Source organism: Phaenicophaeus curvirostris, chromosome 9 (assembly GCF_032191515.1).
Source record: "Phaenicophaeus curvirostris isolate KB17595 chromosome 9, BPBGC_Pcur_1.0, whole genome shotgun sequence".
Lineage (NCBI taxonomy): Eukaryota > Metazoa > Chordata > Aves > Cuculiformes > Cuculidae > Phaenicophaeus > Phaenicophaeus curvirostris.
Genome location: NC_091400.1, coordinates 924,017 through 951,349, shown reverse-complemented (window position 1 = coordinate 951,349; position 27,333 = coordinate 924,017). Strand labels below are relative to the sequence as shown.

Genomic DNA, 27,333 nt, shown 5'->3' with positions numbered 1-27,333 from the left:
CAGTGAAGTGCCATTCCAGTGAGCCTTTCTGATAATGGTGGGTCTTACAAAGCTAGAATAGCGCAGTCCTGCCTTTTCTTGAACAGTTTTTCTCAATGCAGCACCAGGGTGTGTCTGAAGCACAGAGCTGTGGATTGTGCTGGAAGCAGATGTAAAATTAGATACCAAAGTGCAGGTTTAAAGTGCAGTTAATAAGAAGAGGGACAGAAATGTGTCGTCGCCAACGAGCATGAAGTTCAAAAAGCTAAAGCAGCTTTTATCCTTTTGGTCAAGGCTTAAACCAGGTGCAGTTTGGCCAGGTCGCAGGCTGAGCTCTACACCTTGTAATAAGTAGCATAATTACCACATGCAGCTTGTTTAGACTACTGCATGTCCTTTGATTAGTGTTCAGAAGGCAGAGTCATGGACTCTTCCTACATGCAGGGAGGAAATTATGCTTCGTAAATATCTGTCTGACTAAAGATAAATACAAATACAAGTTCTGGGATCATATGCATGATGAATTCTGAAGACGTCTTGATCCCCATTAACAAACACGGAGCGTAGCCTTTGGAGTGGCAGTGTAGTGCTGTATGGCAGCCATCTCCCTACACACCTTTGGAAATTTCTAGTATGGAACTAAAAAGAGTAGAGTGCAACTTGACAGGATGCAGGTACAGTCCTTCAAAAGGTCTCTACAAAATTATGCATGATGCATCTAGTTCTTTCCCATACGGTGGTATGAATCTGTCAAAATATGGGTAGGATGAGAGAAGCCAAGGTGAATTCTGATTCTTATTATGCAGCACAGGGCACCAAATGACATTGTCATATTCAGTAGGAGGAAAGAAGTCACATAAGGTATAGGTAAGCAGTGAAACTCTTTACTGTAGGACACTCTATGTACTGTAACATTGTACAGATTCAAAAACTAATTGAACAAATAAGTGGAAAAAATACATCAAGGAATGATTGCAATGCTGCTGCCTTTGGCTTAGGAACTCTCCAGTGTACACCGGGAAGATATCTGCATATGCTTGTCCTCTTCACACAGTCTTACCAGGGCTGTTCATGCGGGACATGGAGGGAGATAGGGTTGGGACCGGGGTGGAGTTTTGCTTTGACTCACCATGGCTGCTCTTCTGCTCCCGTTCCTATTCAGGGAGAAGTTTCTAGGTGGTATACATGGAAGAAACTTTGTTCCTTGGAGTACTTTGGTTTATTAATAGTGCTGCCTCCTAATTAGAACATAAATGTCTATGGAGCTGGCAAGCTGGCTCAGCCCACTGACTTGATTGGTTTTCAGGCAGTTTGTGCTAGCTGGGAGTTTAGCCCCTTGTACTGCAGGCAGTCAGATTTGCTTAGCTCGCAGCCAGCTTTGCAGAGACATCAGCAGGTGCTAAATGACTTTCTGTAAGAAAATGCCAAAACAGATCTCAGATCTGTGTACCTGAAAGCACGGCCATAGCAGTTCATTTTCCCTGCCATGAACCTTCGCACCTCTGCCTGCCTGGGGTCTAAGTAGTTAATCTACCTGAGCAAATAGGTAGGAGCATTTTTGCTTTCAGTAAAGTTTGATTCCTGAAGGCAGATCTTTTTTTCCACTGAGTGTCAGATAATTGGAAGGGTAGGGTGCGGCAGGAAACCACGACACGCCTTTGTTGGGACTTGTTTGAGAGCACGGGAATAGGAAAGCAGAAGAAGGGCGAGAATAAAACAGGTTAAATAAAGAAGAGGTGAACATTTTTGCATGATCACTCAGGTTCCACACACCTTTGGAAGGACATGATATAAAGTGTAGGTGGCAAATTTTGGTAGAAAGGAAACGGTTGTGAAGAAATACAGATTTTCATTTCAGTAACCAAAGCACTGCAGGTAAGTTACATTATTGAAAAAAAAAAAGAGAGAGAGAAGAAAAAAATATCCTTTATTTTCTCTTTTCCAGATTTCTTGCAGAATAAGGCTGTATTCTCAGGCACAATAGAGGAGGTGTTTCTTTATTCTGTGGGGAATACAATGTTAAAATAAGATTGTGTAAGAGCTGGGTCATTGTGGTTTTGTGTTTGGCAGTTAATGTATCTCTTTTAAAAGGAGTATCAAATGAAAGGAGTATGCCTGCTGGGAGATAACAAATGTGAAGCCAAACTCTGGATACATTTTTAATGCATTTTGTGGAACTATGGTGCAAATAGATAAAGTTTAGTTGAATGCTCCCTGTTGCTTGAGGGTACCAGGTTGGGGAAATGCAGATCATCTGCTGGCTGTTGTAAAAACCAAGCAGACCTGAAATGTGCTGAAGGAATACTGATTGAAAGTTGAAGCTTCAGGTTGTGGATTCAGGGTGTGATATTAAGGAACTGACCTCTAGTCCTGAGAATACCTGGAGGTGCTTCGGAGTGAAAGTTAGTGTTACCACAGACAAGCTTTGTTTTGTCTCAGACGGGTGGGTTTATTTATCAGCAGTGACTCACTAATTATAGACTTTGGACCACATTTTTGTCATAGAAGATTAGGAGGTACTGTAAGGTAGTTTTAAGCTTGGTCACAATAAATCAGAGAAGTCTGATCTGAGAATCAATTTGAATCCTTTCTTCAGCAGGTGTAGCAATTTGAGTATAGTGGCAGCAGGTAAAAGATTTGCTTTCTTCTGTCTTTGGACTGATTTGGAGAGTGACTTAGGAGAAGTTACTTGTCCTTCTGTGACTTGTTTCTTTGCCTGTGAAATGGTGACAACAGCACTTCCCTGTTCTGCAAATATTTTTTGTATAAGCCCAGATTGTTTGTCTCCCTTTCTGTGCCAGAGTCAAGAAGCTTGAGCAGGTCAGAATGGCCCTCGGTTTAGGCTGTTTCTCTTTGGGCAGCACTATTAAGTAGGCACAGTGAGGACAAAGTTTTGAAAGAAAGGTACTTGGCAGTGCAGAGTGCAGTCTGGGCAGTGCTCCTGCTTGTACTCTGGGAAATGAGCACATACTGGTGTCAAAGAAGCCAGGACAGGTTGTGGGCAGAGCAGAATTTAGTTCCTGCAGCACATCCAGCCTTTAGTTGGTCACCTAACTTGCTTCTCTGGCATTAGCATCATTTCAGTGAGTCTACAAAATGAGCAGATTTGGAAGCATGATTTCGTTGATTCAGTTCTGACTTTTGTTGGTTTTGATAGAATGACTGGAAAGGAACAGCATTTAAAGCAGAATGAGAAGGTCAGATTCCTAGACTGCAGGGTAAAAGAGAGATAATTGGCTGGTTTTGAACCAGTTCTACTAGTCCCAGGACAGTGGCACCTGAAAGGCTTTGTTAAGAGGAAGAGACATTTAATGTGATGGGAGCCATGGCATTTTCTTTTAACATATTCTGTGACATGGTTTGGAGATATCTACTGAATCTCAGAGTATTCATGATCAAAGGGTTCCACTGACATTAAATATTATAGACAATCTCAGCACCTGCTGGTGCCTCTTTCTCCTAGTGGAGCGTCTCACAGCAGGAGCCTCATTAATGGAGGGAGGAGAGCTGAAAGGATGTGCTGCGAGAGTCTAACAGCATTCTGGCATGAAAACTGGAAGGACATTGTGGAAGGATAAAAGAATCTGAAATGTTCTAGCTTTCATTTTTCTATTAAAATATGTCTTTGTGGCCATTCTCCTCCCCTTTGAAAATGTCTGTAATAAACTTCCTTACCATTGCACACAATACCTGATTTCTAAAACAGTAAGAGGATTTTGAATGTCCCATCTCAGACTGGTTTAGCTTCCTTGCCAGTGTGCTGCACCACAGGCAGGTGGAATGAGGCGCAGGAGGCACTCTGCAGAGTTGGGCTTATGGAGAAAGCACAGATCTAAGCATGCCTTGCAAACCTGAGCTGCTGTTACTATCCTTCTTTTCAGTGCTGTACAGAGAAGAAGCAGTGTTGTAGTTGTGGCAGGCTGGACCTCGCTTGGTCCCTCGTACCATTGATGTCTACAAGTTCCCTGGTTTTGTGGGTGCCACAAGCACACTGCAACCCTTGAGCTTGTGTTAAACAGCCCTAGGGTTGCCCTGTCTTATGATACCTGCGCTGTATGAATGATTCCACTTCACAAGTTCCTGCTTGTTGCTCAGAGAGAATTGTAGATGGCTTCTCTGATTCAACAGTGCTATTACTTTGCCACAGACATAGCCTGCAGCTATGTCTTTGTGAATCTAGATAGGAGCTGGTGAAATTAGTCAGTCCTGGCAGTTGATGGATATCCAGCTCAGTCAGCCTGCTGGAGCCTGGGCTGGTTTTGCTTTCACGTGGCAAACACACATGCCATGTAGATCAGCTGTAGTGGCATGTATGGCTCCAAAGATGTGGTTTAACCTCTTTTTTAACCTCTTTTTTTTTGGATTGGTATCAGAACAAGATATTCCCCTTTCTCAAGAGAAGGCAGAAGATGCATTCACATCATGGTGCTGCTGGCCTCTTCCAGCATCCATAACCAGCTCTGTTCCCAGTAGCCGAAAGGAAGTGGAGTTCTGGGGCTATAAAGCAGTACAAAAGCAGTTTCCAAATGTAAAGCTGTGTTCCCTGCCAAAAACACTGGCAAAGCCAACACTGCTGACATCTAGACAACAGCTTCCAGCGTCTGTTTTTAGGGAAGGAGCTTGAAAGGTGCTTCCACTGTTGATGCCATAAGGATACCAGAGATGCTGCCTTTCCTTGGAGTGCATGACCAGGAATCCTTCCTTTGCACAGGGGCCTGTCATGCTGCTGGAGGAGGAACTCTCCTAACACACATAGGTCTTGCATATGCCTTGGAATCAGTGTCCTGGATAATCCCTTGGAAATCCCCAGTGTTAGCAGGCGCTATAAGGTTTGGGTGGTATCTGCTGCCAGGGTTGGGTAAGGGCTTGGATGTGGCCACTGGAACCCCACTTAGAGGGCTGTTCAGCCAAGCCCAGTGCCTGAGGTGCAGAGAGTGAGGGCTGTGGGCAGTATGGGTGCTCTCTGCAAAGTTCAGCTGTGTCTGCAATAGGAGACTGAAGTGGTTTCACTGATAGTATCAGTGATAATGTCACTGTCCCTCAGCTCTGGGAATAGCAGGAGCTGCTCAGAGGCAAAATGGAATCTGAACTTCAGATATTCCTGCAGATTCTCTGTTGCATCCTGGCTTGTGTTTTTATTTATGCATGAGCAGTACAAGTGTAACAAACAGTAAAGGGGCTACTTGGTAGACACTTTGCAGATGGGTAAGTGGAATCATGAGGATCAAACTCAAATGGTGTCTCAATTGGAGGGCACAGTCTTGGGTTCTGCTTCGAGCTCCAGAACTTGGAAGGAATTTTGCACAAAGCTTTTTTTTAAGACTCAGCCTGCTGTGCGTGTAGTTTTTGGTGTGGCTGAGCCTTCAGTTCTAAGGAGTTTTCAAATCCAGTGGAGAGTTAGGGCTTAGTATCACCTTGTGTACACATTAAAATCTCTTTCTCCTCATTGCTTGTGGCTACACAAGATGGAATGTTCTTAGAGAGAATAGGAGTGAGCAACTGTGTATTTCATTTTGCCAGAAGTGTTTTCCTTTTTAGCTGATTTTTTTTTCCACAATCACAACATTTCTTTGTGGTATTCCTTCCTTGGCAGTCATACGTCTGCTAAGGATTGTGATTTTGACTAGAGAGTGATCCAAGTCATGAAGAAAAGTATGCACAAGGTTCACAACAGTGGTTCCAATGCTGTGTGTACTGACCTGAGATGACATTTAGATTAGATCAGATTCCATAGCCACAGGCAGCACCACCAAACCTCTGCTCTACCTGTAAAGCAAGATAGAGCGCTTTCTACCATAAGTTCCTTGCTGCCAAAAATAGCTGGTTGAAAGGTACCCCAGTGTTTTTGTGCTTCACTAAAGTGGATGCTAGAGCTTTATCATCAATGTATGCTAAGAATGCACAATTTTACTGTTGAAAGTGCATCATGTTGAAAAGTATCTCTTCCTAGGTTTTCTGGCAGTACTGGAATGGTAGAGGTAGCTTACTCCTGCAACTGACTGTGTTTCTAATACTGCTCTGTTGTGTCCAGCCCAGAGCAGACATGGAGGAGTGATGTTTGGATCCTTTGTTTTGATTAAGCCTTTGTAGGGGCACATCTGGAGACCACAGTGTAGTGCCACAAGGTCTAGATATAAATCCAGGTCTAAACTTCCAGCACTGAGTGGATTTGCTTCAATTGCCCCTGTTTCACCTGTTGACTTTACAACCCCTCCGTCTGTTTCAGCTCTTTGTTGTGCAGCATCCAGCTTTGTAGGCAAGTGGTGCTGGTCTGTTAGTAAGACTCACGTGGCTCTGGAAAGGCACTGTAAAATCCCTGGCATAGATGTCATCTGGGCAATCTAGTCCCCAGATGAATGGAGAAAAGTGGTGGGACTTATGGGGAACTGTTGTCATCTCCTTCTGTTCACAGAGCTCTGAGTGCAGCCTCTCTGCTTTCCCTGCAGGTGGCAATGGTATGGATTCTGTAACAAAGAAAACGAGGCAAGATGGATCAGAAGTTACTGAAAGACGTAAGGAGAACTTTATTTCATTTTTATGTCACATAACAAGAATTTCACAAGTGGATGCCCAGCTTTGTAAGGGATTGAATGCTGACCACAGCAGAACTAAATCCTGCACCTGTCCCTGGTCTCTGTTGAAGTCAGAACAACGAACAGAATGGACCAACATCAGACATTTAGAAACACGTAGAATGACCTGATTGTTTAACCACAGAGATTGTTCTCTGTGGTAACATTTCCAGCCAGTAGTGCAGATATTTGGATTCTCCTCATACCTCTGATATCAATGCCCTCTGTGGCCTAGAAAATGTCCTTTAGATATCTTTTTTGGCCATGTGTAAAATAGATGATGTTTCCTGCTGGCATTATGGGAATTAGCTAGTAGGAAGCTTGTAAGCAGTCTGACCAAGGGCTTTGCTCTTACAGCAAGAGCTGTAGTTCAGAAGTGCCAGGTACTTCCATGTTTTACAGGGAGTTTGTAAAAAAGTCTTTTATGACAGTGATATTCTTTCTTACTGTAGAGTGAGAAATGCTTGCAAACAAACACGCAGTGTTGTGAGCTAATGAGCCTACAGCCCCCCAGCAGCGTGGTCTTAAGGAACTGTTCTTTAAATGAGTCGATCATCTTTGAAAGAGTCACACTTTTGCATGGAAATGCAGTAGAATATGGATCTTGTTTGACTATATTAACATGTCATTACTTCTGCACCTTTTTCTTTCCTCAGTTATTACAGAGACTGTAACCACAAGACTGACGTCCTTACCACCCAGTAAGTAATTGTCAGTCATTACAGTACTTCTGCTTAATGTTCTGTGCCCCTCCATGGTCTTTGACTCCATTATTTTCATAAATCTCTGGGTACAGCAGATCTCGGTGTGGAAAAACCCAAAGAGAAGCTATTTTCAGAAATGCCTCTCTGGTAATACTTGTTAGTGGAGAGAAGGAACAGTGTGTAGGGAGCTGTCTGTGTATTGTTAGAAAAAAAGCTGCACAGTCCTCTAAGACTAGTAGGGCAAACTCTCCAAGGGCTCAAGCCCAGATATAGAGTCTGTGACTGTCTTTTGGGGACAAGGGTCAAAACTGATGGGTCTGCAGCCTCCACTGGCGGGGCTGTGGTGAATTTCTATGTCATCTTACCAGCTGACAACAGTGAGTGAATCTCTTTGGCTAATTTCTGATGTTATGGGTGATTTCTACCTCTGTGCAACATGTAGGGGAGGATCCTCCATGCTCTTTATGCCACCACATTCTTAATTAGCTCACTGCAGCTGTGTTGGAAAGGAATCACTCTATCTTATTTATGATGAGGGTTAACAGGAGCATCCTTCAGTGCATAAATGGAGCAAAACTTGAGTACAGATCTGCTGGATCTGCAGCTTGAATGCTTATCTGCTTTGCCAAGACACTTTTCAACAGTTCTAATATCTGGCCAGACATGAAGCTACACCTGTAACTGAGTGTGAGGACAGCTTTGGGTAGCCCCTGCCTTGTTTTGCAGTGTCTTTTCTCATTTTTTATCCTGGAAGACTGTCTCATTTTGTGTTCATCTCTTCCAGAAGGAGGGAGCAGCAGTGGGCTCAAAACATCATCCCACACTGGAGGGAGTGGAGTGGAAAAGAGGTCTTACACCCATAGCAGCAGCTACGTGACTTCAAGTAAGGAATGAAGACATTGTAGAGTGAGGAAACAGAGAGAATGGCAGCATAAGTGGTCCGAGGAGAGATTCAGGGTAGGGAAGTAAGATGAGGCAGAAATAAGGAAAACGGGATTTAGGAAAGTGGAAGTGGCAACTGCTCAAAGCAAAGGTAGTCTTTACCTGAATTTCCATCTTCCACAGAGAAAAATTGATTTCCAGAGAATAACAACAAAAAAATGCTATCCCAGCTGTTGTTAAGAAGTCATTCAGAAACCAAATTTCCCTTCTTTCATGATTTCCAAATTACGAACTTTCTGACTGCTTTTGTTCAAAAGATAGCCTTGGTTAATCTTTTTGTTGATGTTGCTGGAGATAGAATATTATTACAGAATTTTCTAGAAAATATTTTATTGTGTGCATGTGTCCATGGCTTTAGCACATTGAACAGTCTGACAGATTTTCTGGACATGCTAAATCAGTGTGTGCTGTCTACTCCACAAAAAAAGGTGCTTCTCTAACAGCATTCTTTGCCCAGCTATTATATTGTCTTAGCAAAGGTTTCTGAAGAATAAGCTCCCTAACCAGGTTTCTGGCATACCCTGCTCTCTGTTCCCAGTGGGACAGACTGTATAACTATCCTTGTTGAAAACATCCTCAGTGTTCTAAAACAGCTGACAAACCAAAAGGAATGAAGTGCGGTTTGGAAGCTCAGCAGGAGAATTAGCCATACCCAATAGATCTGAAGACGCCTCCACACCGATTAAAGGCCAGAGTGTGGAATCGTTTTGCCTCAGGGAAGATGTGAAGCAACTCAAGTGAAGATGTCAGTCTAATTGTCTGCACTGGCACCAGCCTGAGAACTGAACCCAGCCCTGCAGACTCAGACAACTGAAGGATTGCAGTCTTCCTTATTATTTCTTTTCAGTTTGTGGAGTATGACTGACTTTGACTTAACAGTCTTACAGTTTTTGTGGCCTGTGCCATATACCACTTGAGTTTACAAGTGGATCTGTATACAAACCAAAACCTAGCATCATCTAGAGCCGGCTTTATTCCTGCTCAGGGGAGATGGCTCATTTATCCCCCTAGGCCAAAACCTTTTGCCATATATATTGTTGACAAGACTTATTTTGAAACCACAGAGATAACCAACACTCCTCTCTGTGCTGAATGCTGAGGGCAGTCAGGCTTGGACTGAAATGTGGTTCTTGCGCATCTCTATTTGTGAGATACCAATGCAAATTTGTCCAGCTCAGAAGATGGTAACATAAAGCACCCAGGATATCTAGAGTGTGCATCCAGGGCATATCTTTAATTTGCTGTGGGCGTTTTGTTTTACCTATAGGTGGAAGTGGTAGACTGAATTCAACGTCATCATCCTCTGGCTACAGACAAGCCCATTCTCCCAGTTCTACTCTCACCAAATCACCTGGTTCAACATTTGAAAGAAAAACCTATGTCAACCGCCATGCAACATATGAAGGTATCACAGAACCTGTCATATAGAAAGGAGGCAATGTCTAGTGCACTCTGAGGTTGCATTAATGAAGGATTGCCCTAAATAACGCAAGAATCCCATCGTAGTCTTGCTAGGAAATAAGCCATCAGGGACACATTTTAATGATAAAGTCCTATTTATAGTAATGCTCATTCCCAAAAGGAGTTGTGACATACTTTTGTTGAAAGACATTAGCAGCTCTTTCATGTAATCTTACATAGCTCTCTTTTTAAAAAGAAGACATGTTTTGACAGCTTTTAATGATCTTGTGCAAAGTATTAATGAACACCTTTCTGTTCTTTGCAGGAAGCTCCAGTGCCAACTCCTCTCCTGAGTTTCCCAGAAAAGAGTGTGGTATGTTCTTTTTAGAGCTGTTCTTCTGAACATTATGGCAAGGTCATGTGGGTTGATGACTACAGTGGCATTGTTTTGCACTTTGCTGTGTCTTGTTCTACCTATGCTACCTCTGTTTTGGGCAGCCAGGGCAGGTCCATGACTTTGGAGGAGTTATTTGGGAGTGCAGAGTGAAACAATATGGTCAGGGAGTCTTTCTGCCTCAGAGAGGAGGCAGAGTTTCTCAGTGTCCAGCCTTGGTCGGTGGGTAAACAGGTCTAATAGTTTCCTTTTGCCCCCTTTGAAATGGGAGATCACCATCTGTGAACATTTATGAATGCAAAAAGGAGCAGCAGTTGGTCCAGAAATTCTAATGGTGCTACTTAATCTTTAAGATATCTTGTGGTCTAATGGGGAGCTGTTAAGAACTCTAAGGTTCAATTCCCCAAGCTGTGCCCCAAGTAAAGAAGGTTACTGTCAGAATCTGAGCACTCTGAGCAAGATCCATGTGTTCATTTTTAGAGATATCACAGGCAGTGGAGCCTAATATTGCTTTTCTCCCTTTGCTGTTCACAGCATCTGCCTCCACAAGAGGGAGAAGCCAAAGTCGAGGTAAGTGATGCTACTCTTTTAGAAGCTCTCTTTGTTTGCTTCAATATGATTCAGGGTGTGTCAAATGGACCTATTCCTTAGCTGGAATAAACCAGTTTAAGTGTAGAGCAGTAAGACAAGGTACATGGATTTACAGCACTACAGATGTGAACCATTTATCGATGAGCAATTGCTTAAAGAAGCTTGATGTAAAAATTGACTCTAGTGAAGGTCATGGTGGCTTGGACTGTATCAGAAAGAAGGATCTACTTGGGACCTGGACATCTGAGGGCTCAGGACACAGTCTTCCATTTTATCTGTTTACTAGCATAAAGTCAGTCCACCCACGTGCTGTTGCTTGCTTCTGACATATTTACAGTAATTGTATTCACGTTCTTCCTACTGCAATTTGTCTTACAAACCGTAAGGCCATACCCTGAAATGATCTTATGCTGGTAGCCAGGAGATGGCAAGGAAATTATGGACTTGCTGTGGTCTGTTTGGCCCGCTCTCTGTAGAGGTCTGCATTGTTTAAATCATTCAGCTCTTCTAATAATTTATTTATAGCGTGGAGGAAAGCAGGATTATATTGCTCTGTAAGAATGTAATATTGTTCCCAGCTGCTTGAAGAAGAAACTATAATGTCACCTCATCCGAGTTAATTTTAGCATTGGATATAAATCCAAGTGTGCTCTTGCATCCTCCTTTTGGAGAGTGTCACAGTTACCAGTTATTCTATCTCAGATCTTCATAGTCTCCTCTAGCACACTACATACCTGGTCTCCTAGCAGAACTAGGCCATACATAATAAAACAGACTCCACAGAGAATCAGGTCCAGCTTCTCATATTACTTCAGCAAATAATTCCAATCCATCAGCTTTTTCACATGAATGCCAAAGCTAGTGTTTCTTTTATAGCACATACACGGTCAGATTTCATCTTGAAGAGCATGTATCACATGTCCTGGCTGGCCAGTTTGCTTGTAGGTAGCAAGCGTAAAGGCTTGTCCTGACCAAATCACATTAACTCTATAGTCTCTCGTGTTGGACAGTAAAAGTCAGTAATAAAATTGAGTACCTAGTGAGAATACTGGCTTAAAACTGACCTGGTTTTAAGTGAACAGAAAGAGAAGTTACCAGGTTGTAAGAGACTAAATCATGCAGCCCATTGTAGAGATGAGAGTGTGAATTTCACCCAAAAAGTAGTAGGGAATTTGTGTATTTAATAAGCTTCTTTTGGCTCTCTAGGTTTTTGTTCAGAAGGACAATAATAATGATAATTGTGATGAATGGGAGTATCAATGTGATTGAAGACTGCATAATTAGGCCTTACATGTCTGGCAGTAACAGTGTTACTGACTTCAACAGAGGCCCTCAATGAGTAAAACAGAGCTCTCTGGAATTAAAAGTAACAAAATGTGACTCCAAAACAAAAAGTCACCCAAACCAATTTATGAACAATTCATGTGGGCCATGAGTGTTGCTCAGATCAAGCAGCAAGACAGCAGGATGGATCATAGGCCGCAAGAAGGAAGGAATTCACTTCATCCTAAAGATTCATTCCCAGCCCAGGGCACAAATGCTTCTTACTCCATATTCATGATCCGCTTTTTCTTTTCCCAGAGAGTGAAATACGAGTCCGGCTGCAGAGTGCTTCTCCCTCTGGCAGATGTAAGTGCCATGGTTCTTATTCTAGGGGGATCAGGTATAAGAGAGAGGGTGTTGTTGCTCTGGGTATGTCTGCAGTGTCTCTGGGGACCTGTCTTCATGATGACAGATAGAAGCATGTCATTCTTTTTTTCCTGTTAAGAATGTTCATTTGTCTCTCCTCTCTGAACAAGAAAGCATGCTGTGCGTTAGGTGGTGGTCTTGTAAGGATGTAGTTGCACTTAGACCCAGAAATGAGGCCCTAAAGCTTTGTTGTTAAGTAAGTGGCACCCCTAGAAGGAACCCCTAGAAAGTACGTCTTCACAGTCACAGGTAAATTCCACTGAATGGTTTAGCTGGAGCAAGATTACAGATCAATGAAACAATGGCTTTTGGGTGAGTCTGAACACTTGCTTTTCCTGCCAGGGACAGAGTTGGATGATGTGAAACGTTTGCTGAAAGGAAGCCGATCAGCCAGCTGCAGCCCTACTCGATCACCGTCAAGTACGCTCCCGATACCAAAAAAGGCTGTGGTGGAGACCAAGATGGTTACAGAGAGCTCTCAGTCAGGTACTTGGCAGAGGATGGTTAGCAATGCTGGAGCCATTCCAAACATTATTTGCCATAAAAAATACCCAGCTGCTAAGAACATCTTAGTAAGAATGCCTGATCTCTGTCCCAGACAAGTGGTGGCAATGCAGAAAAAGGGTCAGAATGCTAGAGGGCTGTCCAGATGTTGCCCTAACAGGAGCCAACTAAGGTAGCTTTCTCATGGCTTTCTGTAAAAATAAGCCAGTTCCTGCTGCTACCAGTTTTACTTCAGAGGTGCTTCTGGCAGAGAAAAGAGCTCTAAGCAAAAATGTCTTAGAGCAATATAATCTCTTATCTCCAAGCAAGATGGACATAGTACTGAAGACAAAATCTGGATCAGTGTTTTATTTGTTCGCCACGCCACATGGTTCGGAGATCACTAGAAGATGATAATAATAGAAGTGGTACATAAAATAATATAACCCACTTGTATTATTTTTAAGCCTCATCACAGTGCTTGAGGCAGTGGTATTCACATTCATTCCACTGTCCTCCACCAATATCTAGGAACAAGGAATACCTTTTTTCTTGCACATGGCTCAAATCCTGTCTAAAACTGGGGATTTTAGTGCAACACATTAGCAAACCAGTCAGAGCCACATGTGGGAAGCAAACCTCATATGCCTTGTGGCCCAGGATGATTTATTAACAGAGTGGCAGGCCAAAGCTTTTTATTCTGGTATCACAGCACCTACAAGCACCTCTTCAAGTTGTTTTGTGGATGATTGTGCTATCAGGTCAATCTTTATTCCATTGGTTAACATTCAGATGGGCTGTAATCAGCTGGAGATTGAGATCAGTTATAGTATATTAATCTGGAGTCATTGTGTTGACTCCACAAGGCTGAAATTTAAGGCTGATAAGTTATTTGCCATAGAAACCTACAATGCGTGCCGGTCTCATTAAAATACACTTGTGCTTGGTTCTTTTACAGTGTCGGGGACGTATGATACAACCATACTGAATACTGCCCTCCCTTCTTACATGTGGTCCTCCACTCTGCCTGCTAGGTCTTCTCTTGGTGGATACCAAAATAGCTCTTCTTTGATCAATGCTATGTCTCACTCTACAGGATCAGGTATGCTCTCTGAATGGCCCAGACTTGAAAGCTGTAAGCTCCATCCCTAAACTGGGTCAACAGCAGTGTTTCTTTTTGCACAGCAAGAACTAAAATGATGGAAGGATCGAGATGGCAGAAGATGTGCTTGAATTTTCTCTGACTTTCTGTATCTTGATACTTTCTGCTTCTAAACTGTATTTGAAAATCTGTCTCCATGAGGATCTGTTGACTGTCTAATCTGTCACTAAACTTTGATGATAGTTTCATTAATGAGGTCAGGCTCACATTCCCTATCAAAACTAGTTTTAGACTCTTGTTATCATTGGATTATCCTGGCCCATTGTAAGAACAACTAGCCCTAACCCTTTTAGTCCCCATGCACTAAAGACGTAACCAGTAACTGTTGAGTGCGCTTGTATCTTGTAAGACCTACTTCCCAATGCCAGCGATATTGCATTTCCCAGCTGCAGTGAGAAAACATTGTAAGCTTTACAATAGCATACTAATAAAAGCTTTCTTTTCTCTTACTGTCTCATGACTGCAGCTTCTCTGATGTAGGATTTTTTCCCCTTTGTCAGTTCAGTAAAAGAGCGGGTTTGTGTCACAATTTTCAAGATTTTTCCTCTGTGCAAGTTTCGTGCATTTTCACTCATTTCATTTCCAAGTGATCATCTCTTAATTTCTGTGGCTGTACCGCTGACCTTCAGGTGCTGGATTTCCAATTCTAGAAAAGTAAAAACATTTTACTTCCTCTTTTTGCAGTTTTTGCTGTTCCAAACAACCTGGCTCCCAGCAATCATACTTTGAACACAGGCTTGAGCACCTCCTCAACAGGTCAGATTTCTCTCCTCTTCCTTTCATGCTTTGACCACACTGATTCTGGCAGCAACGGTGCCACCTTCCAAGCCATTTGCTTCTCTCTGGACAGTACTTTGTGTGTCAAATTTCCCTTAGTCAGACCAAGCCAGTGTTCTGAATTTACCTTTCTTCCAAGAGCCTGGCCTGCAGAAGCGTCCATGCAGCCATGAGAGTGGCCTCGCAATCTAACTTGAAATAACGTTTTAAAATGATCACCACTATTGTCCTGGGCCAACAATAACTTACACAGCAAAGTGATCTAAGGAAAAAAACCCAAGCATTTTATAAGCCAGAATACCACCTACCCACCTCCTACAACCTCCATTGCAATGTGTTTTCTTTGCAGTGTTTGGAGTTCAAAACAACCTGTCTCCAGGCTCTTCAACCCTCACCCAGAATGCTACTGCAGCCTCTGCAGGTCAGAAACAATTTAAGCCCAGAGAATGTGTGAGGGTGTGTGTAAGCCCAGTGTGTGCTGCCTTCTGGCTTTTTTATAGTGACTAGAAAGTTTATATTAACGGAGGCTTCTTCATTACTATCTTCTTGTGTGGAGCAGTGTGGTATGAGGGGATATTGAGGAGCATTTCCTATGTTTAGCATGAGCATGTGCAGGAACAGCTCCCAGTGCCTATGTAAGCACTAGAAATTTGCTTGTTGGGGAAGCCCTTGTTTGTTTGAGTTGTCCTAGAATGAATGAGAAAAGGATTTTGAAATGGTGTGCGGTCCAAGGTTGCTGTGTGTAGATACTGTGTTATCCTTCCTCTCTTTAATTCTCGAGTGTTTTTGTTGCAGCATATGGGGTGAAGAACACTTCTCAGAGCAACACCGCAGCAAGTACTGGTGTGTCTGCCTCAGCAGGTGAGCGTGCCATTCACAATTGTTCAGGCATAGCCTTGTACAAGCATATCATGATAAAAACAAGTTAGAGATTCAGCCAGCTGAGTGACTCTTACACTTGGCTCCTCAGGAGCGTGGCTCGTCACTAGCCAAGTCTCCCATCAGTAACTTTCTGAAAAGAAAGCAAATGAGGCAGAAGGTAAGAGTAAGCAAATGAGCTGGTCTGATTTGGATCTACCCCATTCTTTGGTAACTTTGATGTTTTAATTGCTGTTGGTTTTGCTCAATAGGTAAGTAACTGGATAGAAGGCCACATGTGTGAAATTGTGCTTCATTTGAAGACAAAACATTTTCAAGGTTGCTCTTAAACATCATTTATGTATCAGCCTCAGCCACACAAAAATCAATGAATTGACTTATACATGATCACGTTTATTTTTTTTAATGAGAGAAGTTGAGGCCTTTCTGCTGTCCTAACATCCTTGAACAGCTGGGACTCATCTTTTCCAGCTTTTCTCAGCAACTCTGAAAGCTGTAAATTAGTCTTTTTTGTGTGTTTGTGAAAGAAGCCAAGTTTCTTTTGTAACCAAGCCTCCTAAAGATGAAGCTTAAAACTATATGTAAATACCACAGAAGTTATGATAAAATTTCTAGTACAGGTTTACTCCAGGTTTGTGCTATAGTAATGGAATAATGCCATTCTGATATCTTGTATTGTATCATTTTGTGTGCAAATTCAGATTTGTACACCATTCCAGGCATGTTTGATGCTGCCTATTGGCGTATGAGTAACTGCACTAACATTTTTGAGCCTTGTTTGGCGTATGCCCAGCCTTAGTAAGCCAGAATTCAATGCCTCATGACCGTGCCTGGCTCCCAGGGATATGGAGTGCTTTGTGCTTGACAGAGTAGGTCTGCTAAGGGTGCTCCTCCTTGAGCTGTGCTGGCTCTGATGACACTCAGAGTCTCTCTCAAACTAAGTTTCTACAATTCTGTAGTAAATGTGTTGGAGAAGCAACAAGGTCATTGAGCATATCATTTCTATGTGTGATTGAATTCCAGATGCCCTCCATTTCTGGCAGAAGTTGCTTCCCTGCTTGTGAAATACACATCTCTAAAGAGATCTAATGACACACAGAACTGACCTCTTAGCTTCAGCGACCAATGTGTCTTTTATTGAGTGTTTATAGCAGTGGGGACTACTAATCATAACAGGACCACACTCACTCCTCCTTTTTCCCATCCTTTACCAATATTCTAGGAGGAACTATTTTGAGCTCCCAAGGAGATGACATTCTGCGCAAAGACTGCAAGTTCTTGCTGGTGGAGAAGGACAATTCTCCAGCAAAGAAGGAGATGGAGCTCTTGATCATGACAAAGGACAGTGGCAAAGTCTTTAGTGCTTCTACCACTGGGCTTAATGGAGGTAACACCTTTTCTTCAGGACATGTGGATATGCTGAGGGCAGAGAAATGGAGACTGATCATGATGAGAGTTCAGAGTTAACTTAATGTCTAACTTAATGTCTAGGAACTTTGAAAACAAAAAACTGTATCTGGTTCAAACAAGCAGAGCTATTGTGTCTTCCCAATAAAAAATATGGCTTTTACAAATGGAAAAAAGATAGGTCTGGTTGAACTTCTGGTGTAAAGTTTTTAATTATATTTGGTTCCTTTATAGGTTCCTTTGCAGAAGACACCTTGAAGAAAGAGAAGCAGGGATTTTCCTCCTCTTATGCTACAGATACTGGCCTAAAATCAGATGCAAATGGTAAGAGTTCATCTCTGTGGAAGAGCCATAGAACTTTGTCCTTCTGCCTTCACTACTACCTTCCCCTTTCTAGTGCATGCTCTAAGATAATCATGCATAGAAAGACTGTTAAAACCTCTTTTACTTCTTTTAAAACAGGAGGGCTAAAATCTGTGCCAACAAGGGACAAAGCAACTTATGCAGGTAAGTGGTGAAATTCAGACTTTCTTTGGAAGAGGCACCAAAGCACAATATATGAAAAGGCTGTTGTTCTTCAGTGGCAGGAGTGATCTCTGTGAGATGACATCAGAGGGAGGGAATGTTCAGGAGGCTACTCTGTCTGCAATAAGCAGAGCACGCACCAAAGAAATTGGTACCAGTGATTTGATTGTGCATAAGTGGAAGTATTTACTCATTGCTGTGGGAAATTGGATAGCTGCATCCTGCTACCAGGACAGAGTTATGGGGAGGAGAGAGCTCAGACAGACCATGCTGCCTATTCTTGCCATTTATTGCTCGAAACTGTACAAAAAATGACCCTAAGGGGATCACATTTCCCCAGTTTTTATTTTAAAATGCTCTTAAGTGTTGTCCCCTGTTGGAATTCCCGTTGGGAATGCTGTTCCACAGAAACTAGGATTATACCCACTGTGTGTGGAGTGGAGTGTAAAGATTTTTCTCCTTAGCTTTTGTATAATGGATCAGGCCTTGGTGTCCTTGTTCTAAGAGATTCTTGACTCCGAAGTCAAATAACTCTTCATTAACCTGGAGACTGCCCCATTCTTCTTCCAGAAATACGAAATGGTGATATGGGGGGTGCAGTTGGATCTGCGGGGGGTGCAGTTGGATCAGCACCATCCTGGTGTCCCTGTGGTTCCTGCTGTAGCTGGTGGAAATGGCTCCTGGGTTTGCTTCTGGCCTGGTTGCTTCTCCTTGGATTGCTTTTTGGACTCATTGCTCTGGGTAAGAAATAACTGAGGAATAAAATGTTGAATGGGGTAAAAAGACAAACTGAGAATGTAAGCTGGCAGTGGTCAAGTGTCAAAGAAATCAAGCCAGAAAATTGAGGAGGAGCACATTCAGCTTGGTGGTGACTGCCACTAAGATGTGGCAGGTGGACAAAAAGAATAGATAAGGAACATAACCATTTTATGAGAGCTTGTATTGTCTTGGGGTGAGTAGGAGAGGAAAAATGAGATCTGAGGTCTTCTCAGAGACCAACAGATTCCGTAGTTGTCCTTTAAACTCCATATATCCCTGTTAGGAAGAAAAGACACAATCCCAAAATACTCCCTAGCCATAGCTATCTGACACAGCATTGCCTTGGCCCTGCTATTAGAAGTAGGTATTTTGGGTGTACGTCTGTGGCAGCATGTTCCCTAGCATTTTACTTCAACCTTCCAGCGGAAGAAGTGAGAAAGCTGAAATCTCGTGTGGAAAACCTGGAACAAATCAATGGTGGCCTCCTGGCAGCTAACCAAGGGAATTTTAAAATAGAAAAGGATGCTTCAAGAGTAGACTTTCTTCATGGTATTTCACCCTCTTCAACCTTCTCTTATGAAAATGATGAGTCAGTTTGGTTGATGGTGAAGAGCAGACTGAACAAGGAAATAGAACGAGGTAAGCAGAATGTCTGTGATGCTGCGTGAGACCATGCTATTTAAGGGGTGGGGGAGGATTTGATTGGACAAGGGCCTAAAGACCAGAACTGTCTTGTGACAGCATGTATTGTATTTGCTAGAGTGAGTTCTTCCATTTAAAACTACATAGATCTACACAGAAAAATGAACTCCCAGCTGATTTCTCATGCTACTTTTGGTAGCAAGGGAAAGGTGATTTATTTCTGCTTAGCAGATGATGGAAACAGGTTAAGAACGGAGGGACCTACATTCTCCCAGCTACAGAAGTTTCATGGATTTGAGAAAGCCAGTTAGCTGAAAAAATTCTACTTATAAATCCATGCTGTGCTTGACAGGCTGTTCTAGCTGCAGCCTCAAAATTTAAATAGAAGAATACCTGTACGTGAAGCAAGTAGCTATTCTGGTGTGTAATGCACTCTTACAGCCTTCACTTCCTCTTACAGGCTACTTCCGAGGGGAGAGAGGAGAACCTGGTCAGAAAGGTATAGCCATACAGTCCTTCTGTTCCCCTGTCCAGTTCCTTGGCTCTAGAAATGCACAACAATCTGGATGTTGCCACAAAGAGCAATTGGCAGTGAGAAAGATAAAACTAGGTTATATTTGAACAAAAGGAATCATACAATCATAGAGTCATTTAAGTTGGAAAAGACCTTTAGGATCATCAAGTCCAACCATAAACTTAACACTGCCAAGTTCACCACTAAACCATGTCCCTAAGCAGACATCTACCCATTGTTTAGATACCTCCAGGGATAGTGACTTAGCCACTTCCCTGGGCAGCCCGTTCCAAGGCTTGACAACCCTTCCAGTGAAGAAATTTTTACAATATCCAATCTAAACCTCCCCTGGCACAACTTGAGGCCATTTCCTCTTATCCTATTGCTTTTTACTTGGGAGAAATGACCAACACCCTCCTCACTACAACCTCCTTTCAAGTAGTTGTAGAAAGCAATGAGGTCTCCCCTCAGCCCCAGATTCTTCAGCTGCTCCTCATAAGACTTGTGCTCCAGACCCTTCACCATCTTCATTGGCCTTCTCAGCATACACTCCAGCACCTCAATGTCCTTCTTGTAGCAAGAGGCCCCAAACTGAACCCAGTATTTGCAGTGTGGCCTCATCGACACCAAGTCCCAGGAGACAATCACTGCCCTGCTCCTGCTGGAGTGCAGAGCTAGTTTGCCCTGTAAACTGTTGAGGGTCTGATCCCAGGCAGAACTAATGCAGGAGGCCCAGTCTTACATCGTGTCAGTGTGAAAGGCCAGATCCTGTTTGTCACTGGCAGGATGTTTCTGATCCTGCACTATTCAAGTGTGAGCGTCCCTGTTCAACTAAAATTCCTTCGTGGTTCAGTAAAGGTGGGAAAGCAACTAGAAAACCAAAATGAATGAGTTATCATTGGAAATATCTCCAAGATTTCTCCTGATTTTACTTTCTTTTCCTCTTTTCTCAGGTGACATGGGAATGCAAGGTCCCAGAGGTGAGTCTGGAGTTACCTGCTTTCTTGGGTAGATCAACAGCCTGTTGAAGGGCAAATGGATTTTTATGCCTCCAGTAGTTAGATAAGAGACTGGTGCATTCTTTAGTTCCAATACTGTTGTGATGGTTGGGGTTTTTTTTTTTGCTTTTCTTCTGGGCAAAGACAATTTTAGATTTCACAGGAGAAAAGACAACAGATCTCACTTTGAATCTAGAAAATTCTTTCACCTAGGTGAAAGTCCTTCCTGAAGCCAAACTCTACTTGGTTTAATCAGAATGCTTCAGAGGATTTTGCGTGGTGTAAATGATTCAATCTATTGCATAAATACAAGGGCTGCCAACATGGCATTGCTGGACATGGTAGAACTTGTAAACATGCCAGGAACATAAACTCCTTTTTGCGGGGGTTGAGGGTTGGCTGAAGTGACAAACAGGGAAGACCTATTCCCCACTGACTGTCTGTTTCTTTTCTCTCTACAGGAGAGCGAGGACTTCCTGGTGTCCCAGGTGAGCAGCAGTACATTTCGGCTTTGAAGGAGGGCATTTAGTGACATTACTGTAGGCAAGAACAAATTTTGCACTGCAAACCTAACTTAAAGGGGTTTTCTGACGAGTCAATATTTAGCGTAGACCAGGTCGCTTGGTTAATAGCTTGGTGTTGGGCTACAGACACTGCTCAGAGACTTGTTTACAAGCAAGACATCAGCTTAACCTCCACTTAGTCAAACATGCCTAACTGGGGGGTGTGAAGATTCCAGCCTACCTTTGAAAGAGTCCCACAGCTGCATGAGTACTTGGCTCAACTCCTGTGTGATCTTATATGTAGAGTGTTCTTCTAAAGACATCCCTGTTTAAATACCCACCTTCTAAGTGACATATTCTTTACTTCAGCTGAGGAATCCCATGGCAGGTTCCCCTTATTTGCAGACAAGGACTCTGACCATTTGTTGTGTTTTTCTTTCCAGGCATTCCTGGTCCTATTGGACACCAAGGACCAGAAGGACCAAAAGGACAGAAAGGCAGCATGGGTAAGTGTCTCTATCGGTGCTCTGTCCCTCACAACTGATTGACACATGACATGGGAATGCTTGGTGTGATCATTGCCTTCCCCCATGGCTGTGGCCATGGATCCTTTTGTCCACTGCCTCCCACAAAGACTTTTTTTTTACAAGGCATTTGTTTCCTGTAGGTGATCCTGGCATGGAAGGTCCCATGGGACAAAGAGGTCGAGAAGGACTACCAGGACCTCGAGGGGAGCCTGGACCACCTGGATTTGGAGAAAAAGGAGACAGAGGTAGGAACTGGGTGTCCCATTCTTGGATAAAGCGGAGATGGATGAAAATTAGAGTTCCATCCCAATTTATAAAACACCTCAGAGACAGAATTTAATATGATTATTCAAATTCAGATTTAATTTCAGACATTCCTCAGCACAGATAAATCTGGCCTAAGGCATTTTTTTGCCAGACTTACAATGGGTAAACAAGGATTGTGTTGGTTTGGAAGCTGTCATGGACAGGTTTGAGTTTGGCAGAACCAAAAGCAGTTAATGTCCAGGTTATCTTCCCTGTTATACAAGTCACCAAAGCTGGGTGTATTTTGCTGCTCATACTAAAGCCTAGTGAGATGTTTTGGGTTTGTATTTTTTTGGCAATGCATGCTTGTTTGGGTGTTTTGAACTGACCAGCAGATTATTCATTATACTTGCCAGAGAAAGGATAACAGGAGGTGTGATAATGGAAAAACAGGATTACAAGAATATTCTGCTATATCTATTTATGTGTTTATCCTGCAGGTGCTGTTGGTGAGCCAGGTCCTCCAGGGCCACCTGGTCCTCCAGGTCCTGCTGGCCTTAAAGGTAAATATGAAGAACCTAGCAGACTAAATAGGAGTAAATGAGCACTCCAGCCTTCCTGTTTCACTTACGTTACTCTGTAGTAATCAGAAATGTGAACTAATAGTCCTCATTTTAGATAAAATTTAATTTGGTAGGTGCACATAACCTTTAGAGCAATAAATTGTTGGAGATTTTTGTTGAGAATGGAGATTGGCAGGGAAGTTTCTCAAAACACCAGTTTTTAAGATGTGTGATGTTTCCAGATGATTTTTCTCTGCTTTCAGAAATAATAAGGTAAACTCCGTATCCCTAACAGGCTACAACAATCCATGTGACTGCAATAAAAATTACACTATAACAAAACGGGTCCCACCTGAAGCACAGATCCCATTATCCCAGCCAAGATGGAAGGCCTGAGTCTCTCTACCTTCCTTTAGGGAGAACCACTTCTTCTATGTCACAAGAACTAAGTTGCGTGGATTTGTTGCCCTGGTTTTGAGGATGCCAGTGATGCAAATTCTTATAGCCGCTGGGAGAATTCTAATCTGCTAAACACTTGTTGGATTGTGGATGATGTTGGGCAAACTGAAAGAGATTTTCTAATTTTGGTGTTACTAAAAGAGAATCCATGTTCCTTATTCACAGGTCTGATGGGTTCTCCAGGCCCACAAGGTCCACCAGGTGAGTGCTGCATTCCTTTGCTGTGGCATCTAGAGACCAAAGAAAACAAAAACAGTGACAGCTTCTCATAGTTTTTCTTCAGTGATAAATAATCGTAAGTGGGATGCATTAAGACACACACCCCCATCTCGTTTTCCTGCAGGTCCTCCTGGCCTACAAGGATTTAGAGGGGAAGCAGGTCTCCCAGGTGCTAAAGGTAAGGAATTACAGCAGCACTAGCTGATGTGCTTTTTTAGTACTGCTCTAAGTAGCAGACTTGGTCTCAGCATTTGATGCTGGGGGCAAAGAAAAGCATAAGACTGAGGAAAGGGGAGGAGGAACTAAACCTAGTCAGTGACTGCAAGCAAGTCTTGAGAAATGCAAGAGACACAGAGGTGATAGAGCAGTCCAGATGAGAAAATTTGGTTGGGTGGATGGAGCTGTATTGAAGGAAAGGAATTTCCATTCTGAGAGAATATCTGTATTTCCCTTATGATTTTCCTTGAAACTCCTTTACCTTCTGACTTGTTTTTACTATTTGTCAATTATCCATATATCTTTCAGGTGAGAAAGGAGTCGCTGGAGCCCCTGGACCCAAAGGTATGTTGATCAATTAGATATCTTTTGTGGATAATTTCTTTAGATTCCTCTAGATGTGGACAATGTCCATAGGTATTAATCCTATCCATCTTTGGCTTTTATTTCTGTGCTCTTATCAAGAAGCAGATTTTATTTTCTTTGATGGAATCATTTTACAATGAAACAATCTCACAGAATCCTTCCCTTTTTTGTACTACAGGTGATCAGGGTGAGAAGGGTGCTCGTGGAATGACAGGTCAGTGTGTTTTTTTCTTGGAGTAACAGCCTACGTAGACATGTGCATATTTTGAGTGTTCAGCCAATCCCAATTAGCTTTCTGAAAACATATAATGATGTTCTTTGTTATAGGAGATTTTATTTTTGCACTCATGTTTAAACAACTAGATCCCATTCTTGATTCCAGTAATTTGGTAGCAATCTTTGTATTTAGCTGTAGGGAAATTCTCCCTCACAAGCACTGTATTCACATCACTTGAGCTTTTGTAACGCCCAGTCATGAATCATGAGGCCTGAACATCCTGTCAATACTGTTCTTTAACTACAAAACCCCAAATATTCCTGATAGTCATAAACTGTATCATCACCAAAATTTATCTGATTCATTTTCATACTGTTTTGCTGAAGGTGAACAAGGTGCAAGAGGAATGCCTGGTCCTCCAGGAGAGCCAGGGGCTAAAGGACCTGCAGGTGGGTAATAGAAAACAGCTGTGTTGATAGGTGGGGCAATGTCATTTCCACGCAGAGTGTGTTTCTACGAGCACAGACAAGGAAATGACATTGGAGTGGAATCAGACGGGTTGTGATCCTAGGTCTTTTCTCTGAATACCTAAGATTAGTTCATGTAGTCAGAAAAGATGTCCCAGATTTAAGTTTCAAATGAATGTTTTCTGGACCTTCAATAACTGCACCCAAGGTTTCTTTCAGATGCAATATGATGAAAAGCCAGTCTTACGTTTAGGGCTGTGCCCTGCTTGGTAGGAGGACAGGGCAGCTGCGGTACTATTTCAGCAGTCCCTAACAATCTTTTTAATTTGGACAGGACAAGCTGGCCGTGATGGACAGCCAGGTGAAAAAGGTAAGGGATTCCTTTGAGTTAGAATTGCAAGTACTTTCTGATTTGGCAGGAGGTTTGTAAGAGGAGGGGGAAAAGATTCATGTTCTGGGATCTTTCTGTCTCAGAAGATCTGTAGAGTCAACTATGTAAGCGTGGAACTGAAACCTGTAATGAAGTTGGCCGAAAACTTATGACAGAGTTCTCACTGCAGAACTCTTCTGCTATTGATGTTCACTTCCCAGACAGTGATGCTGAAAATGGCCATTTGGCCAAGTTTGAATGTATTGGTGGATTGTAAAGTCAGTGATTTCTGTTTTGCTAATAGTGATTATATCCCTAGGTGAACCAGGTCTTATGGGAATGCCAGGAGCCCGAGGCCCTCCAGGACCCACTGGAGATGCAGGACAGCCAGGTAAAAGTGTACATTTTGCTCAGTCAAGAACACGGATGTGTTTGTCAACAATTTCCAGTCTTAATTTGAAGTTAAGGCTGGCAGAGGGTCTCTGTACTGTAAGAGGTGATGAAAGGAAAACACACAGGGAATCTAGAACCTTCGTGGTCTCAGGACTGCACACACTGCAAATGAGAACATCAGCTGCTATGAGCCAATGTTCAATTTACATACCAGGTGCTAGGCCGATTCACACCATTTATGGACTGTGTGCTATAATTTTAAGTAAATGTCATCTTTTTCTCCCAGTCTATCTCCAGGTCTATTTCCTGACCTGGTATGTTTTTGACTTCTTAGAATTTTTGCCTTTTCCTTCCAGGTCTGACAGGACCCCAAGGACCACCAGGTAGGTTTCTCCACTGTGTTCCCAATTATCAATGACACACTTTGATATGGGCTCAAAAAAACCTTCTAATCTCCCTCTGCACTGCTTGGGGCTTCTTAAATGATTTCTCAAGGTTTCTGTGTCTCCCTTGGCTTTTGACATAGGTTTTGTTTGGTGTGTAGTTTTTGAGGAGCATGAAGCCTTGAACTGTTGAAAATTTGCCTCTCCTCAAAACATACTTTGCAACAAATAACATGTTTTAGCTCACTGTGCATCACTGCAAAGATCTAATCAGTGGCAGAAAGGGAGGGGAGAGGATGTAGCAGCAGAGGTAGAAACAGGATGTGATGTCTGCAAGCAGAAGTGGTTTGGGGGGCAAGTCACCAGGGAACTTACCTAGGAGCCTCAGGACAGGGATCAATACCTGGAGGAAGGTACAGGTAAATCTAGGGAGCAGTGCCATCATCAGAGGAGCAGTGGGAAAATGGAAGCCCTTCACTATGCACTGTGAATTCCTCCACTTGCTGTCGGTACCTGCTTAGAAATGCTGAAAGCCAGGGTCTTGAGCAAGGGAGCTCCTTCTGTAAACCTAGTAGGGGAACTCATCTAGGATACCTGGAAAAAGTAGAGCAAACAGTATTTGCACTAACCGTTTTAAATTGTTCATCTTGATATCAGGACTTCCAGGCAACCCAGGCCGACCAGGTGCTAAAGGTGAGTTTTGTTTCTTCTCCAATACTCATTTTCTCTCGGAGCACTTTAATTTTAAGGAGGGCTCGCTGTTCTGCTGACCAGTCCCTGAATCAACAGTGGCATCTAGTGGCTTTAGGAAGGGAAGGTTTGAGAAACAGACAGTAGCCAAATCCTCCTTGAGCATCTAATGAAAGTCAGGGCATCTGCTGAGGCACTCGGCGTGATGGTTCTCCACTGAGAAAACCTTAGCAAAACTGATTCTGCCCTGCACATAAGGGTACGATGCCTGGTGACTGCAGTCGAAGCTGTGTACCTGCCTTAGATAAATTAAGGCCCATTGCCTGTTCTGGCAGATGGAGTGCTTGGAAAACTGATCAGAGGATACCCCTGGATTAGCTGGGCACTGCTTCCCCCATCACCTTCTAGTGCTATGACTCCTTGGACAAGAGATCAAGGGCAAAGAGAACAGAAATCACAGGTTCAAAAAGACAGTGTTATTGAGCTAGTGACAGATTCTTCCCACTAAAAGAAGTTCATCTGTTGTCTCTTTGTTTTCTTAGGAGAACCTGGAGCTCCAGGAAAAGTCATAAGTGCTGGTATGTAGTACTGTGAAAGTTCCAACGCTTCTGCTTTTGGAGGTTTTTCTGGTTTTTGTTATGCCTTCTAAGTTAATCTTGACTGTGTGTCAGACCTGCGCTGTGGCTCCCTGTGTTGGGAGAATACATGTGCTATAGATGTGTGATTCTTTAAGGATGGATTTGTGTGTACGTGTGCAAGTCTACGTGTTTGTGTTTCAGAGGGTTCGTCAACTATTGCTCTGCCAGGCCCACCAGGTCCTCCAGGCCCACCTGGCCCCACTGGACCCCCAGGTGTTCCAGGTGAGAAAGCCATTCCTCTGCTGTGGTTTTTGCAGGCATCTTGCATTGCTGTGCATCCAGTTATTAATTTAATATGTGATGTTTATTGTCTCTCCAGGCTGCCCTGTCTGGGAGGTAAGATTGCTCAGGCAGGTCTCATGGTCCCTCACCCTTTCCTGCAGAAAGATCTAAGATCTGAGGCTGAGTTAGGGGGGCAGCAGCTGCAAGGGAGAAATAGGGGGAGCACAGGGGAGGACAGAGCGGGAGGACTGAGAAGATGAAGAAACTGGGAACACTGTTGTTGTACTTTGATCTGATGAGTACAAAGTAGTGATAGGTCAAATCCAGCCAGTTGAATCAAACTCTTTTGCTTCTCAGGAAAGCAGGTTTGTTTCTAATTCCTTTCCCCATGCTGTTACTAAAATTGGGAGGTGTTCATTTTCCAGTCTTAGCTTTG

General features: G+C 42.9%; 1 protein-coding gene across 5 annotated transcripts in view; it reads left to right on the top strand.

Annotated features, from left to right (window-relative positions):
• Nucleotides 1–1,617: 1,617 nt before the first annotated feature.
• Nucleotides 1,618–27,333, top strand: part of COL17A1 (collagen type XVII alpha 1 chain) — a 38,310-nt gene continuing 12,594 nt past the window's right edge. The window contains exons 1-35 of one of the 5 annotated variants that reach the window (XM_069863315.1): nucleotides 1,618–1,854; nucleotides 6,426–6,491; nucleotides 7,208–7,252; nucleotides 8,043–8,138; nucleotides 9,465–9,602; nucleotides 9,924–9,971; nucleotides 10,527–10,562; nucleotides 12,165–12,212; nucleotides 12,615–12,758; nucleotides 13,714–13,857; nucleotides 14,602–14,673; nucleotides 15,044–15,115; nucleotides 15,490–15,555; nucleotides 16,796–16,960; nucleotides 17,215–17,304; nucleotides 17,443–17,487; nucleotides 18,076–18,246; nucleotides 18,688–18,903; nucleotides 19,367–19,405; nucleotides 20,374–20,400; nucleotides 20,880–20,906; nucleotides 21,365–21,427; nucleotides 21,589–21,693; nucleotides 22,195–22,257; nucleotides 22,882–22,917; nucleotides 23,060–23,113; nucleotides 23,461–23,496; nucleotides 23,696–23,731; nucleotides 24,121–24,183; nucleotides 24,536–24,571; nucleotides 24,891–24,962; nucleotides 25,321–25,347; nucleotides 26,005–26,040; nucleotides 26,580–26,615; nucleotides 26,817–26,897. In XM_069863315.1, coding sequence (XP_069719416.1) covers nucleotides 6,437–6,491; nucleotides 7,208–7,252; nucleotides 8,043–8,138; nucleotides 9,465–9,602; nucleotides 9,924–9,971; nucleotides 10,527–10,562; nucleotides 12,165–12,212; nucleotides 12,615–12,758; nucleotides 13,714–13,857; nucleotides 14,602–14,673; nucleotides 15,044–15,115; nucleotides 15,490–15,555; nucleotides 16,796–16,960; nucleotides 17,215–17,304; nucleotides 17,443–17,487; nucleotides 18,076–18,246; nucleotides 18,688–18,903; nucleotides 19,367–19,405; nucleotides 20,374–20,400; nucleotides 20,880–20,906; nucleotides 21,365–21,427; nucleotides 21,589–21,693; nucleotides 22,195–22,257; nucleotides 22,882–22,917; nucleotides 23,060–23,113; nucleotides 23,461–23,496; nucleotides 23,696–23,731; nucleotides 24,121–24,183; nucleotides 24,536–24,571; nucleotides 24,891–24,962; nucleotides 25,321–25,347; nucleotides 26,005–26,040; nucleotides 26,580–26,615; nucleotides 26,817–26,897 — 2,488 coding nt within the window. In that variant the 5' untranslated portion in view covers nucleotides 1,618–1,854; nucleotides 6,426–6,436. Of the gene's footprint in view, nucleotides 1,855–6,391; nucleotides 6,492–7,207; nucleotides 7,253–8,039; nucleotides 8,139–9,464; nucleotides 9,603–9,923; nucleotides 9,972–10,526; nucleotides 10,563–12,164; nucleotides 12,213–12,614; nucleotides 12,759–13,713; nucleotides 13,858–14,601; nucleotides 14,674–15,043; nucleotides 15,116–15,489; nucleotides 15,556–16,795; nucleotides 16,961–17,214; nucleotides 17,305–17,442; nucleotides 17,488–18,075; nucleotides 18,247–18,687; nucleotides 18,904–19,366; nucleotides 19,406–20,373; nucleotides 20,401–20,879; nucleotides 20,907–21,364; nucleotides 21,428–21,588; nucleotides 21,694–22,194; nucleotides 22,258–22,881; nucleotides 22,918–23,059; nucleotides 23,114–23,460; nucleotides 23,497–23,695; nucleotides 23,732–24,120; nucleotides 24,184–24,535; nucleotides 24,572–24,890; nucleotides 24,963–25,320; nucleotides 25,348–26,004; nucleotides 26,041–26,579; nucleotides 26,618–26,816; nucleotides 26,898–27,333 lie in introns of all 5 variants that reach the window. The other 4 variants (XM_069863313.1, XM_069863316.1, XM_069863314.1 and 1 more) reach the window with 4 other exon arrangements.